The sequence below is a fragment of the Raphanus sativus genome, chromosome 3 (assembly GCF_000801105.2).
Source record: "Raphanus sativus cultivar WK10039 chromosome 3, ASM80110v3, whole genome shotgun sequence".
NCBI classification, from domain to species: domain Eukaryota; kingdom Viridiplantae; phylum Streptophyta; class Magnoliopsida; order Brassicales; family Brassicaceae; genus Raphanus; species Raphanus sativus.
In genome coordinates, this window is record NC_079513.1 from 7738005 (window position 1) to 7753955 (window position 15951).

General features: G+C 41.5%; 1 protein-coding gene across 1 annotated transcript; it reads left to right on the plus strand.

The window, feature by feature from the left end:
* The first annotated feature begins 12918 nt into the window (after nt 1–12918).
* Nucleotides 12919–15951, plus strand: LOC130494329 (uncharacterized). Its single transcript, XM_018617310.2, has 12 exons — nt 12919–13081; nt 13165–13317; nt 13426–13590; nt 13666–13748; nt 13827–14025; nt 14113–14234; nt 14495–14561; nt 14736–14786; nt 14913–14965; nt 15057–15267; nt 15529–15699; nt 15785–15951. Exons 1-12 carry the CDS (start codon nt 13016–13018, stop codon nt 15842–15844), a joined length of 1401 nt encoding a protein of 466 aa, XP_018472812.2. The 5' UTR covers nt 12919–13015; the 3' UTR covers nt 15845–15951.

Genomic DNA, 15951 nt, shown 5'->3' on the forward strand with positions numbered 1-15951 from the left:
GAGCTGGAAATGATACGGAATAACCAAATCAGTGTCTTGATTAATTGACATTAGTCTGTACCTTTACCAAATCGGCGAATGGAACTGGAAGTTGAACAGGTATGTATAGATCAAGGTTCGCACTAATAGATCCTTTAATCAGCGTTGCCTTTTTGAGAGGAGTAAATTAAATGATTAGACAATCAGAATGGCTGTTATCGTGATCAGGGTATTTAGGAGACAGACGTGATCACCTTCTTGTCAAAATTTCCAATTTTCTTCATGTCGGTTTGACTAGTATCGATCGATGCACAAGTAGTTGTGTCTATCGATTTTTCCTCGTGTTGTCCTCGAATTGGACTGATATCGATCGATGCTGATGGTGATGCGTCGTTCGATTCGGGTAGCATGGTTCCATGTGATTGAAAACCATATCTGGTGAGAACTCCTTGTTGATCTCTAGCTGGTACTTCTTTATGGTTCTCTTCCTGTTCTTCCTCGTGTTGGGAAGGAGTAGTAGCTTCTAGGACAAAGATAGGATAGCAGTGTGCTGGCAATCCATCGTGCTTTGTAGAAACTTTTGTATCGATCGATGCACAACGAGATGTGTCGATCGCTTTCCAATGGTTCGATCTCAGGATCGGTTTGTGACTGGTACCTTCCTTGTAGTTGGATTCATGTTGTGGTTGGATGAAAGGGTGGGAAACATGTCAGGTGGGTACTTCATCTCTGCAAAGGAAAGAGTATTCAATCTCTCTTTCTTTCCAGTAATCTTCATCATACTCATCATCCCTTGTGTTCACTGTAGGGTGATGCACTTCTTGGTTGTATGTGTATGAGATGTTCCTCTTGTAATCATCATCATATTCTTCTTCTTTTTCTCTTATGTATTCCTCATCATAGTCCTCTTCATGTGTATCCACTGCATATTGATATCACTCAAATTACCCTAAGGAGTGACTTTTACTCTCATCAAAAGAGGTCAATTGTAGTACTTAGGGATCGAATCCACAAGGAGCTAGGGCACACACTAGATCTAAAAGTTATATGATTAAACTAGGCTAATAGATTTATGTGATAGTAAATAAATCAATAAACAGTAAATAAACAGTAAACAAGTTGAACAAGACAATTATTCAACAAGGCAAGAAGTTGTTTGATGGAATGATGGTTTGCTAGATCTAGGATTTCTATTCAGGTTATCAGGATTATAATGGTATGAATGCCTATGTGAGATGCTTGCATGATATTAAAGAGCCCAACTAAACAATAACCCAGCTGTCGTTGTGACCATCTATTACTAGAACCGATGAACACGCCCTGGCGGGTCATAGATTAAAGTATCGATCGATATGCCTATGCATGTATCGATCGACTTGATGTCGCATGTATCGATCGACTTGATGTCGCATGTATCGGTCGATATGCTGTCGCATGAATCGATTGTCATTTACCATGCGTCTATCGATCGATTACTCTATAGGAGTATCGATCGATGCGCTACTAGTAAGCTTTATCGTGCGTAGGTTGAATACAGATCACCAAGCAATCACCCAGTCAGCTGTCACTTGTTCCAGGTAAATTACTGGCTCAAAGAAGATAGATCCAAGGATTCGTATCTCTGTATTCATGTGTAGGTTAACTACTCCTACACAAGCATTAAATGCAATCTCCTAAGATGAATATCACATGCTCAGGTAATCATATTTTGGAGTAATCCCATATAACCTATCTGGACCCTAAATCTAACAGGTGGATCTATTCAGACATGAAGTTTGTCACAGAACTCATAGATGAATAGATATGAAATTGCATAAATAATATAAAACCAAAACCAAAGGAGTTCCAGGAGGACTCTGAAGGAGTTCCTCCATTCTCTCCTAACTAAGAACAATATAACAAAGAAGTAAAAAGAGTGTAGCCGTCAACAATGGCTTATAAAACACATAAATAGGATTTCTGGTCGTCCAGGGGCATATTGGTAATTTGTGGTTGCTTCTGGGCTTCAGTCGGTCATTAAATATACTCGGCCCGCTTCCTGGTATCTATATCGATCGATATGCACTCTGTTGCATCGATCGATATGCATTTCTCTTCTCGACAGCTTCCTCACGCGAGGCAGACTGACCACTCTTCAGTAAAGCAGGCATAACTTCTGCTACAGGATGCTGATTGACCTTAAAACGGTGGCATTGGAAGGATAACTCAAATATCTATCTTGTGTCAAAATATGAGCGAACTATAAAGGTGGGAAGGTCTTCATCCATAGATAAACATCGACACGTCTGTGCAGTTCTGCACCAAAAGGCTCCAAAAGACACCAAAATCACCACTTTTCTCTGAAACGTCCCTGAACCTGTAAATACTCTAAATAGACCCTATATAGTAGTAAATAGTATCTAAAATATCTATATACCATGGGTAAAATCGGGTCAAAATCATGGTATATCAACTCCCTCAGACTTAACATTTTGCTTGTCCTCAAGCAAAACAAACATGCAGTCTCTCTGAAAGAGGTTTGAAAACAGCAAGGACTCACATGATTTTAAAAACTCAGTCATCATCTCTCTATTAGTGCAAGCCAAATCATAAACATCCTAACCTTAGAGGCACATTATACCATATTCTAGTATATCAACCAAATTCACCTAGTCAACAACCTAACAGATCATGTATGACAATCCCCTCTACTAACCTCATTTCTTACATAAATAAATGTGTAGGCTTTACCTTGGGAACATCGATCACAGGACACATGGAATCAACTCAAACAAGTTCCTGAACACACATGTAGTCTTCTCTGGTTTCTTTCTCCCCTCTTCTCTCTTCTCTGAATCTCTTGTTAGTTTCAATTTCAATGAACTTTGATGCTGATTCAGACCATCTATTTCATCTCTTTGACATTGTTGCATTTGTAACTCATACGTTTTGACAAAGTGTAGCGAATAATGGGGTCACAAGTAATTTACATATCCCTCGTTTCCACAATGTGTGATCATCCTTAAGATTTAGAATAATGGGGTCACATGTAATTTACCTATCCCTCTGCCTTTCAAGAAATCATATCAATCTTTTCTTTATAAACTTAGATCTTGAGATGCCGAAGAGAGAGAAGGAAGGAAACCAGAAGCACACAGACATTTTACCTTCCAGACTTGTAGGAGGATTCCGATCCTATGTATACCAAGCCCCAAAGACAAGCAAATCATGTCAAATTAGGTTGGAGATCAGCTTTGGTTCGTTCAAACAATCTCAGCAAGTGCAAACACAGTTGGCAGGTTGATCCACTTTAGTATCTCTAGTACTTCTGCAGTTAGTAAATCTAAGACTGGTCTAAAGAGTGGTTAGATGACAACTAATAAATCGAATAAGATCATCATCCCCGTCTTGACTCAATACATTTTTTTTTTGAAAACATTTTAGATAAGACTCAAAAAGTAGATAATCATTAGTAATCCCTCCAGAATTAAATTACACTGTCCCCAGTGTAAAACAGTCGGTGGTAGGGTGAAAAACATAAAGCATAAGTAATTAATTTAACAAGTTAGAACGTTATACATGACCGAAACTGTATCGATCGATGTGGGTTAGTTCACGTCGATCGTGGCTGATGTGATGATGGCGATCGATTTCAACCTGGTCTCGTCGGTCGATTCTGCTGGCAAACGTCTACTCGGATCTTTTTTTCTTTTTTTTTTATACACTAACTAAAACACAATATCAGTAGAACCTCCCCCAGACTTAAATAACACTGTCTCCAATGTTATACAGTCCAAGATCGGTGGGATAATAAATCATAAGGACAAAATTTAACAAGGAAAAACGGTATACCTGACTATGATGTGAATATCAATCAACACAGTTAAGTGGCGATCAATACCATTGATGCTATGTCGATCGACACAATTCAGTGGCGATAGATCAATGCTAGTGATGCTCTGTCGACCGATGCTGGCCAGCAATGGTCGATTCTTGTGGAAACTCATCTTCCTTGATTATATCCCCTGTATTTTTACTTAACATAAAACACTAAAATTCAGTAATAGATAAATATAAAACAAATATTTTTTTTCGGATGAACAGTGACTCTGCTACAGTAGCGTTGCTACAGTGATTCTGCTACAGTGTCGATCGATTTGCTTGCTACAGTATCGATCAATGTCCTCGCTGTTGGACCAATTTTGGACATAGGCTAAATGGGCTATATTTAAAATGGGCCATAAAAGAACAAGACCCATAGTGACGTCAACGAAGTAGAAAAGGAGGTCGCCAAAGTTGAGAAGGTCGCGGAAAGAGTTGCAAGAATAGCGGAATCGAGCTTATAAAAGGGAGAAGAGATCAATGTTAAGAGGACAGCGAAAACCCTAGAGAGAGAGAGAGCACATAATACATTTTCACCTTTCTTACTTTGTCTTAGATCTTGATATTGATCGATCTCCTTGTTATAATCAATCTCTTTGTTATTCCTTGTAATCGACCTCTTAATCAATATAAGTCCATTATTGTCAACCGAATTCCGATTACATCGTTGTGTTCTAAGGATATCGTTGCGTACATCTTTTGTCATTCCCTAGTTTACTTTACAAACACTACAAAATACTGAATGTAGATTTTAGGTTCTACACTCGCTACAGTGTCGCTCGGCACTGTTGCTACAGTGTCGCTCGGCACTGTTGCTACAGTGTCGTGCGTACTGTTTATCTTTTTTTTTTGATGCAATAATTAAAAACAAAAATCAGTAGAATATGAAAATAAAACCAAATTTAAAACAAACCTAACAGTGGGTTCCCTCCCACTCAGCGCTTATTTTTAGTCATTAGCTTGACTTTTGGAGATCTGATTTAGTCCGGATGAGAATGAGAACATGCTCCAAAACAAGTCTAAATGTGCACTCTCTGAAGCTTTATCATTCTTGTGTGAAAAGCCTCCTCCATAGACTCTTCTCCTTTGTCTATCATCTCAGCAATAAGGAGTGCTCGAAGCTTTGCAAATGGCTGTGAGAAGCTTCTGCTGAACACTCTCGGTTTCCTAACATCATCTGGGAAGTGAAGAATCAATGGTAACTGAGAACATTTATTTGTTCGTTTTCTCTTCTTCCAATTTCTCCTTTTTTTCCCAAATTCCCAGACTTGTCTGATCGCGTGGTGGTATCTCCATCAAAAATATTTCCACACACATCAAACTTCTTCTGCTATGATACATGTTCGATATCAATCGATGGTGTATGGTCAGTGTCGATCTATGCTGCTTCTCTGGGGCCTTTGTCGACTTCAGTTCTACACCTCATCCCCCTTTGAGAAGCTACTAGATGCTGATGATCCTTAAATACTCCACTGTAGGAATCTAGACGTATACCTCCATTTGGTGGTATAGGAGATTCAGCTTCAACCACGGTACAGGGAACCACAATCTTCACAGGGTCATGTATCCTCTTCATTCTTTTGCAAATCCCATCAGCTTCTTCTGCGCATATGGGTCTTAGGTGTTCAGGGACAGCAAGGTATGAGGTCTCAGACTTGTGCATTCTCTCCTTAATCGGTTCCAGCTTAACTATGCATCTTGGTAGCTCGTCTAAACATGTGTGTCGATCGATGTACTAGAGTGTGTGTCGATCGATAACATCAGGTGGGTATCGATCGATCTCATCAGGTCGGTATCGATCGATTCTAGCCTTTGACGAAGTCTCCATATATTTTCTCTTAGCGTTCCGCTCGTCATCAAGCTTCTGGTCCGACTCAAGCCATTCCTCCAGCTCTATGAAGTCTTCCATAGTGACTTCTATACTCGAATCCAAGTCTCCAAGTTGTTTTCCACCTTCTAACTCCAAGAATTCTTCTAGTTCCAAGAAATCTTCAATGGTGATCTCTTTTTTTACATCTGGGTTAGGATAACAACTTGATACATCAATGCTCTTCTCTGTCGAGTCTACAATCTCCTGAGGAGAACTCGAACTTTCAGGGATTTCAAGTGGTATCGATCGATGACAAAAGTATGTATCGATCGATTCTGAGGTGCTGGTGTCGATCGATGTGGAGGTCGTGGGGTCGATTGATACTGAGCTTGTGTCACTAATATCAGATTCTTCTACTCTACTCAGTTCACATACTGCAACAATCGTGCATGGTTGGTCGTCTTTGGCGGCGACGTAGACGACCCCTTTCTTTTTTGGACTTGTTTTACGGATCGTGTTGCCGTGGCTCTTGGTGAGCGTCCGTCGTTTTGACTGTTGCCTGTTTTAGGGCTTGCTGCTTGGCGTTAAAAGCCTGCTTGTCCTCCTCCATCTTGATGAAGTTTTTTGAACGATGTAGAGCATCTTCGAGGAAGATGGTTGGATGAGCGTACATGTATTCCCAGAATTTGGAGTGGATCCATAGTGAGTTTATCAGAGCCTCGACGGTGGGGTGATCTATCATATGAACATTGGACAATACTTTCTTAAACTTCTCCATGAAGTCCCGGAGACTTTCTGAGGACGATTGGGATAGCTTCCACAGGTAGGTCGATGACGCTCTTTGACGGGTGAACATAATGTAGTTCCTGAGGAAATTCACAGATAGGTCGTGAAAGTTGTCGATCGAATTTTCTTTTAGCCTAGAAAACCAACTCAGAGCTGGTACATAGAGACTATCGACAAAGAGTTGGCAGAAACCTGCGTCTCTTTCTTAGTCGGGGAGATGGTTTCGACCCATAGCTATGTTGAAAGCGGTCATGTGGTCGGTAGGATCCAAAACACCAGAGTAAAGGGGATGCGGAGTTTCTCCATTTGGGGAAGCTTGACGTTTGTAATCCGCTTGGTGAAGGGGTTTCTCTGAGTGGAGGCGAGAATGCGTTCGATCTCCGGTGCGGGCGTCGAGACGTGGTGGATCTTTGAGTGAATGTCTTGCAATGAGAGACGCAGGTCGGCAATCTAACGACTGGAAAGAGAGTCTGAGCCATCGGTCGTTCGTATGGGGTCAATGTTCGCAGGGTTTGCTTCATCGGTTGGTTTTCCGGCGCCAGGGTTAGGTTTTGTGGTGGCGAACAACCTTCTTCTCTCAGTTTCTGTTCTGTCATTTTCACCATCTAGGGTTTCGAGTGCAGCCACGCGTTCGTTTGTAGATTTGTTGGTTTCTTCTTGCTGAACGAAACGTGCCATGATGGTTTGCACCGGTCGGAGATCGACGGTCTGTCATCATTGGTAGGTTTGTCATCGGAACGCATATTGACTTTGTGAACATTACTTTGTAAGGTTCTATGGTAGGTGCCAACTGTTGAGTCCGAGTTTGGTTAGGTATAATAAAAGGAAACTGAACTCGATTGTGAACTTTTCAAAGACATTTTATTAATCAGTGAGAACAAATGTGATTATAAGGAGATTAAGGAAAATGAAGAAGGTCGCCGGCGAAAATACATAAAAGCTCATTTGATCGTAAAACCTTAAATCTTGCCATCAGTATTTTATTGTTTTTTTGCTGATTTCCTTTATTTTCTTATCTATTTTCCTTTTATAGGTTCAGCTTCTGTCTGCGCTTGCGCTAAGAGATGCTCTCAAGCAGGCGAAAGATCTACTTCTCCCAAGCCTCCATATTTTCTCGGACTCACAGGTCCTCGTTTCTACCCTTTGTGAAGGGCGGGATATGAATGAGATTGCAGGTATCCTTACTGATATAAGGAACTTTACCACTCTCTTCTGTCATTTTTCATACTCTTTTATATAAGGAACTTTACCACTCTCTTCTGTCATTTTTCATACTCTTTTATTCCTCATCTTGAAAACTCTCAGGCAGACTCTTTGGCAAGAGCAAGCCTAGTTCGTTTAATTATGTAATATGGATTGGAGTTTTATTTTGAATGGAAGTTCTGGTTTGACAAAAAAAAAAATAGGTTCAGCTTCTGTCTTATTCGTTCATCCTATAACTTGTTTGTCCTATCCTAAACTTACTCTAAGGGCTCATGCCTAAATCCATGTTTGATGGACATTTGAGTTGAACGAATGTTCACTGCACTGATGCTGAGGTGGTAAGTATCGATCGTAGTATTAGACTGATCGATTTAGAAACCCATGCTCATTTTTACTGAGCTCTGGATACTAATAGACCGAATCCAGTTATTTGATGGACCTTGTAGAGGAATGTTAATCTCCTCTCCAGCGGAAAAGTCTTCGTGAGTAAAGATAAAAGCTGACGGAATGGAATATCCCAAGTGGAAAGAAAAAAAATGTTAGTAAATGTTGACTTATGTTGATATGCGACGAACGAAGGGTAATAAATGTAATTTTGAAACATAAGAAAAGGCACATAAACGAGTGAGGGAGGAGGGAGCCACACATTCAGACGCTTGGCTCGATGGCCGTTGTTGCACTTTCTTACTGCAAACCCTCGCTTCATCCACTTCGATTTCATCCTCAGTTCGTGAGTTCCCTTTTCTAGATCTTCTAATTCTGATTCCGATTGCTCTCGGGGATATTACTTCCCATTTTTTTCCTCTCTCACTCTGCAGGGGAATTTGTGGAAGAGAGAAAATGTCCGGAGCTCAAGAAGAGCATCCACAGTAACTGCTATGTTCTGGAGGTCCGACAAATCTCCGCAAGTTCGAGAGTTCGATATTTCACTTGCGAATTATCCTTTAACTGGACCAGGCACCACCACAGAGGTTTTTCTTTTTTCTTTTATACCATCCTTGAATACTAGATGATAATATATAAAAACATGGTAACAGTTATTTTCATTTCTGAGTTTTATAAAAACATGGTAACCACCGAAGGGCTGGGTCTTCCCCATAATTCGGAAGATTACTTCGCCAAAGGGGCTTTTGATGGCGATGGGGCGAAGCAAATGGATGGATGCTTTGGAGATGGAGATTTCGACGTCGGAGAGTAGTTTGTAGGAAGCCGCTCTCCGTTAGTTGTTTTTCATGTGTTGTCTTTTTTTTTGCTTCTGTTATTGAATTCAATAAAGAGATGAGTTTGAATGCTCCGATTTATTTTTGAACTTTTGATCGAAGAGAGTTGATACTCCGTCGATGCCTTGTTGGCGCAGATTGAGGTTTTTATTAAAACCGATATGCCGCGTTTTCCAGCGGGACCGAAATGTGCTCAAAGACTTGATCAGGGCCTTGAGTTTACATTTAGTCATTTAGTAAGCAAGAAAATTATATGGTGGTAAAACTTGTGTTTTGAGTACGATGAATCTTAAAAAGATTGCTTTTTGATAGTTTTGAACTGTAAATTTTATTACAATCGAATTCTTGTTGAAAGAAAGTCTGTGTAATGGTGTCCTCGACTTGGATAGGTCGCTTGTTGCTTCGGGGTGCTCCCTTCTTGTTTTTAATGTTGGGAGGTGAATGAACTCGTGTCACGAGCTGCCTATGTACCCTTAGGAAGGAATCAAGTCTTAACGTAGTTCGATTGTTTCCCCTTAGTTAAGGGTCGTTTTGGCTTTTGATCGTGTACGAGTGTTCGTACGGTCTTTGTCAGGGTATCTATTTCGGTCTAGGGGAGTGGGTCGATATCTTTGAAGCTCGCGAGGTAGCATGTCCGAGAGCTTCTCCGACTTCCGCGAATGGTTTCAATGCCTTTCGGGGTTGGGAATTTCAAGCATTGGTGGTAGGTAGATGGTACTGCTTTCATACTGTATAGCCATGGTCTTCCTAGGATAGCATTGAACGGTGCCGGTCGGTTTATTACGATGAATTCCACGATTTTCCTCACGTCGCCGGCGGTGACTGCGAGCTCGATAGATCCTAGGGAGTAAGTTGTTTCCTCTGCAAATCCAATGAGAGGAGTTGGTTCTTGTTTAAGGAGAGTTTTGGTGAACTCCATTCGTTTGAAGGCATCGTAAAATAGGACGTCGGCTGAACTTCCGGTGTCGATCATAATACGTGAGAGCTCACATCCTCCGACATCGAGTCGCAGAACGAGGACGTCCTCATGTGGTTGATCAAGGTCTGCGGTTTCGTTCTCGTCAAATGTGATTTCGTGGTCAGGGCCGGATAGAGGTTCTTGGATTCTTAGAGGTCTTTCGGCTCTCCGCTGGTGGGCCTTAATTGAGTTGACGGAGTTGCAAAATTTTGACCCTCCATATATGAAATCGATACGTCGCATGATCCGACTGTTTATAGTGGGGGGGGGAGCTATATCTTTTTCCATGCGGACTGGTATTGCTTTTGTCCCCCAGACAGCTTGTAGTTGGGCTGCTGCATGCTGTTTTTATTTCGGTTCCTGAGTTCATATGGCCTCATTTCTTCTAAGTGCTTTCTGAGTTCTGTGAATTTTTCGGCCCGTTTTGGCTTGATCGGCTGTTTTTTCGGTACAAGCTCGAATTCTTCATGGAGTCCGGGGATTTGTATGGTGATTGTTATGCTTCCTTGCGTCGAGGTCGCCGTCATACCCTGAACGTCGCATCGATCTCGCCTGTTTGAGCTTAGTGAGATCATGTCGACCCGCTTTTTGGAAGCGGGTGGTGGCGAATTTGGTGACTCGGCCTCTACCTCCCGAGCCCTTTTGTGGGAAGGCGATTTCGGCTTTTTGTCACTTTTTGGAGTCGAAGGGAGTTCGTCCTCTTGGGAGTTTTCTTCTTCCTCCTTTCTCTCTTTTTCTCGTAAAGCAGCGCGGCATTCCTCAGTGGAATGTCCTTTTCGTTTGTGAAAATCGCAATACTTGTTTAGATCGAAAGTCGATGACCTATTTTTCGAGGAGCTGTCTATTGCGTAAGAATGTTGACCTTTGGTCGGTGCTTCTTTAGTTGTCGAGGTCTTTTTGCTGGCGGCATTTTTGCTTGCCAAGAATTGCTCTTTCAAGTTAGCTACGTCCTCTTCGTAGGCCGCGAAGTGCGATGCTCGATGCAGCGCGTTATCTAGTGACACTGGGGCCCTGACCGACATTTCTTCTTTGAATTTAGAAGAGAACCACACACCATTTTTCAGGACGGCAAGGGCCACCCCGTCGTTTAGGTTTGCCATTTTGGCTTTGATTTCCCTAAATTTGTTTATGTAGGCTCTTAGAGGCTCGAAGGGCGCTTGTTTGAGGTTCTATAGATCGGCTTCGGTCGTTCTGGTTTCTATGAACACCGAGTATTGCTTTAGGAACGCCGACACCAGCTGTGTGAAGTTATCAATCAAATTTTCTTCTAGGTAGGCCGGCGAACCACTCTAAGGCGGAGCCCGCGAGGTTCTCTGCGAAGAAACGACAATAGCCCACTTCTTTTTCGTTGTCGTTGAGATGCGCTCTGGATATTGCGAGTCTAAAGGTTAGGATGTGAGCTTTAGGGTCTGAGTTTCCAGAGTATTCGGGGAATTTAATTTTCTCGATGGTGCTTAGCTTCATCCCCGCGATTCTTTCTGTGAAGGGAGTCCTTTGGGTTTCCTCTATAGCGAGGTCGATATCCGGGGCTGCGCTTGTTGCCATATGCATAATAGCGTGTAGTCGTTTGAGTTCGGCATCGTTTCTATCGATGTATTCATGAAAGTTCCCGTTTCTTCCATCGGTCCTCAGGTCATCCCTCCGCGGAGTCCCTGCGGTGGTTGGGGAGAAAGGAGGAACTTCATTTCGTCTACCCTGCTCGAGACCTGTGTCAGGGATTCCGAAGTCTCCCGTCGTTGTGTGATGGACTCCGGGAGCTCGTTGGTCGGAAGGCGGGGTCTCGAAACGAACTCCATTGGCTCTTCCGTTGACGCCGTTGGTTCGGAGAGGCGTGATCGGAGAGCCTTGGGTTCGTGTTGGGTTTTCCCCAGCCCCATTAAAACTTAGACTCTGGGAATCGGGCTGGTATATGGATTGTTAAGCGAGTTATCTTCAGCATAATGTCCCGATCGAGCACTCGAAAAACCGGGAGTTCCGAAGGCTCCGCCGTTCGGTGCTCGAGGCAACGGATTTGTCTGGGATCTGTGCCCATCCTGAATGCTAGCTCGATGCTCGGCGAACTCTCTTTCAGTTTGTTCTAGCCTGGTGGTAATTGCTCGATGAGCGATCTTCTGCTCCTGGGCTTTGTCTAGGAGAGCTCGTACCATGCCTCGAAACTCCGCGACTTCCTCCCTTGCTTGGGTTATTTGTATAGGAGAAATCGGTTTTATCGGTTGAGTTCGGGTTAGCGAACTGTCAATTGGGGATCTGTCCCCGGTTTGGCTCCAGACACGGGATCCGGATCTGTCGGATGCTGTGACCCCAGCTGGTGGAGCTTGCGGGATCTGGGTTGGATCGTTGATCCCGCTTATGTTAACTGGTTCGATCGGCAGATTGACTCCTTGGTCGACTCCGATTGGATCGACGTTGTCGGATCTCTGTTGAGGGACTCCAGATTGACTTGGATCCATAATCGTGCTTAGAAATCCTAGATCGGGTTCTTAGCAAGGATGTTTTTCGTTTATCTTCCCCACATCGGCGCCAAAATGTAGAACCTAAAATCTACACTCAAGTATTTTGTAGTGTTTGTAAGTAAACTAGGGAAGTGACAAAAGTTGTAGGCAACGATATCCTTATAATACAACGATGCAATCGGAATTCGGTAGACAAAAATAGACTTTTATTGATTAAGAGGTCGAGTACAAAGAATAGCTAAGAGATCGACTATAGCAAAGAGGTCGATCAAGAATGAGATCTAAACGAAGTAAAAAAGATGTAAATATGTGGTGTGCTCTCTCTCTAGGGTTTTCGCTGTCCCCTTTAGCTTTGATATCCTCTTTCTTTTATAGGTTCGACTCCGCTATTCTTGTAACTGTTTCCGCGACTTTCTCGAAGCGATCTTTTTTTTCACTTTGTTGATTTCGCTGTGGGTTTAATCCTTTTACGGCCCATTTTAAATACAGCTCATTTAGCCTATGTCAAAAATTGGGTCCAACATATACTAATAGACCGAATCCAGTTATTGGATGATCTTGTAGAGGAATGTTAATATCCCAAGTGGAAAGAAAAAAAAAATTTAGTAAATGTTGACTTATGTCGATATGCGACGAACGAAGGGTAATAAATGTTATTTTGAAACATAAGAAAAGGAACATAAATGAGTGAGGGAGGAGGGAGCCACACCACACATTCAGACGCTTGGCTCTGCTCTGCTCTTCGATGGCCGTTGTTGCACTTTCTTACTGCAAACCCTCGCTTCATCCACTTCGATTTCATCCTCAGTTCGTGAGTTCCCTTTTCTAGATCTTCTAATTCTGATTCCGATTGCTCGGGGATATTACTTCCATTTTTTTCCTCTCTCTCTCCAGGGGAATTTGTGGAAGAGAGAAAATGTCCGGAGCTCAAGAAGAGCATCCACAGTTACTGCTATGTTCTGGAGGTCCGACAAATCTCCGCAAGTTCGAGAGTTCGATATTTCACTCGCGAATTATCCTTTAACTGGACCAGGCACCACCACAGAGGTTTTTCTTTTTTTTTTTCTTTTTTTAATAATTTAAAAGCATCTCCATCCTTTGATACTCGATGATATATAAAACATGGTAACAGTTATTTTCATTTCTGAGTTTTAGGAAGGGCCAACAGTCATTTCACTTTCAGTAGTTTCTTCGATCTCAGAGATAACACCATCTGAATGGGATGCTTGTGCCTTGGATTCTTCACAACCTCAAAGCTATAATCCTTTTCTTATGCACGGTTTTCTCTCCAGTTTAGAAGACACTGGCTGTGCCACTCGGGTGGGTCCGTTACCATAAAAACATTTTCTCTGTCTTTTTTTTTTTCTGATATTATAAATATATATTTCTTTCCAGGAAACAGGTTGGATGCCATTGCACATTGTTGCAAAAGATGAGTCTGGTCATGTTTTGGGTGTTTCTCCACTTTATCTCAAAAGGTTTTTCTTTTAGATCTTCTTTTTGGTTGGGGATATTGCCCATCACTGTTCTCATGTGTTGTGTAATATTTGTCATAGCCACTCCTACGGTGAATTTGTTTTTGATCACTCGTGGGCTGATGCATACCGAAGTTTTGGTGGAAGATATTATCCGAAGCTTCAGTCTTGTGTTCCTTTCACCCCTGTTACTGGACCTAGGATTCTCATCCGTGATACTCCTTTCAAAGCCCAGGTTTTTGATGCTATTGTTTCTGCCATGACCCAGTTGGCTGCTAAGGTAATGATACTAGGAACATGGTTTACTTGTAGCTACAAGTCTTTACTTTCTCTTGTCATTATTTATTTACTGTCTGCACTTTGGTAGCTGCAAGTTTCATCATTGCACATTACCTTTCCGTCTGGAGCTGAGTGGAACAAGTTGAAGGAGAAAGGCTTCTCTCAGAGGATTGGAATGCAGTACCACTGGAAGAATCGTGACTACAAAAGGTAATTGATTTTTTATTACCCTGTTATAGTTTTTTCATTGTGGATATATTTTGATGGTTTGGTGATGCGATTTATACCTGAGTCCATGAAGTAATCGTTACCTTTCTAAGATTCATGCATTCCTTTCTGCCTGTTCATGATCTGCGAACTTAATCCAACTTTGTTCACTTAAATGAATTTCTGATGCATAATATAATATATGACTGATGTTAACTAAGTATTTTAACTTTGTTCACTTTAAATGTTCTTTGATGCTTCAGTTTCGATGAGTTCTTGATGGATATGAAGCAAAGCAAAAGGAAAAACATCAGGCAGGAACGCAAAAAGGTTTGTTACTTTTCCTCTCCAATGAAATGCAAGAAAGAGATGCGGACATAAAAGAGGAAGAGATGCGGATCAATAAAACTTTTCAGCATAGTCTTATTTATTTATTTTATCCTTTCTTGTGTGATATTTTTCAAGCACGATGCTGACATCTAATGCTCTCTTTTCATCTAGTAGATTGGTACCCAAAACTTGAAAATGAGACGGTTGCGAGGAGATGAAATAAAGGTACGCAACTGGACTGCCACGAGATGACCTTATTATCAATATCTGCTAGAAATTATTACACACAATAATGTTTTTGATGTCAAATCAATCAAATTTACAATCCATCTTCTGTAAATGTTTTTGCAGGCTAGGCACTGGGATTCATTCTATGATTTCTACAGGAACACGACTGATAACAAGTTTAGTAATGGAATGCAATTATCTTTCGTCTGATAATACATAATACATGTAATCGTACTTTCCAATGCTAAACGTAGATTTTTTTTGTAGATGGGGAACACCTTATCTAACAAGAGAGTTTTTCCACTACATGGCATCAAAATTGGGAGATGGAGTATTGCTTGTTCTTGCTGAAGAAAACGAAGAACCTGTTGCAGGAGCATTGAATCTAATTGGTGGAGATACTCTTTTTGGGCGACTATGGGGATGTCGCCCTGACTCCTATTATCCTAGTCTCCACTTTGAGGCGTGCTATTACCAGGTTGGTCTCTTTGTTACAAAATGTCTCTTAGCTTTCTTGTAGGACCATATAAATCCTCAAATGGATAATGGATGTCAGACCGACCTCAATCTACCCATTGCTTCAAGTGTATATTTAGGAGTCTCCTTCGTTAGCATGATGTTTCTGTGATACAGAAATGGCCATAGAAATTAACTTTTAGTTCCCAGACATTGGTATGTTTCACTAGATACATTATGTTTCACTAGATTGTGAAGTCGTGTTTTACTATGATGGTCACAGGCAATCGAAGCAGCAATAGAGCTTAATCTGAAAACGGTAGAAGCAGGAGCTCAGGGTGAGCATAAGATTCAGCGGGGCTACCTTCCAGTTAAAACATATAGTTGCCATTATATTATTGATGAAGGCTTCAGGCAAGCCATAGACGAGTTTTTAGTACGTGAATCAGATCAGGTACATTTGGAGTTATGATGATTTGGTAAATTTAAACTAAATAAATGATTCGTTGCTTTAAGCAATCTAACCTTTGACATCGCAGGTGGATTATGTTATCAAGCTGTTGCATGAGTCTGGACCCTTCAAAGAGACCATAGAATAGACACTTTTACCAAATGTTATTGTATATCTTATTCTTATTTACATATATCGAATCGATGTTTATGTGTGTTTACGACACTGATTAATTTAATGTACATGCTACAATCA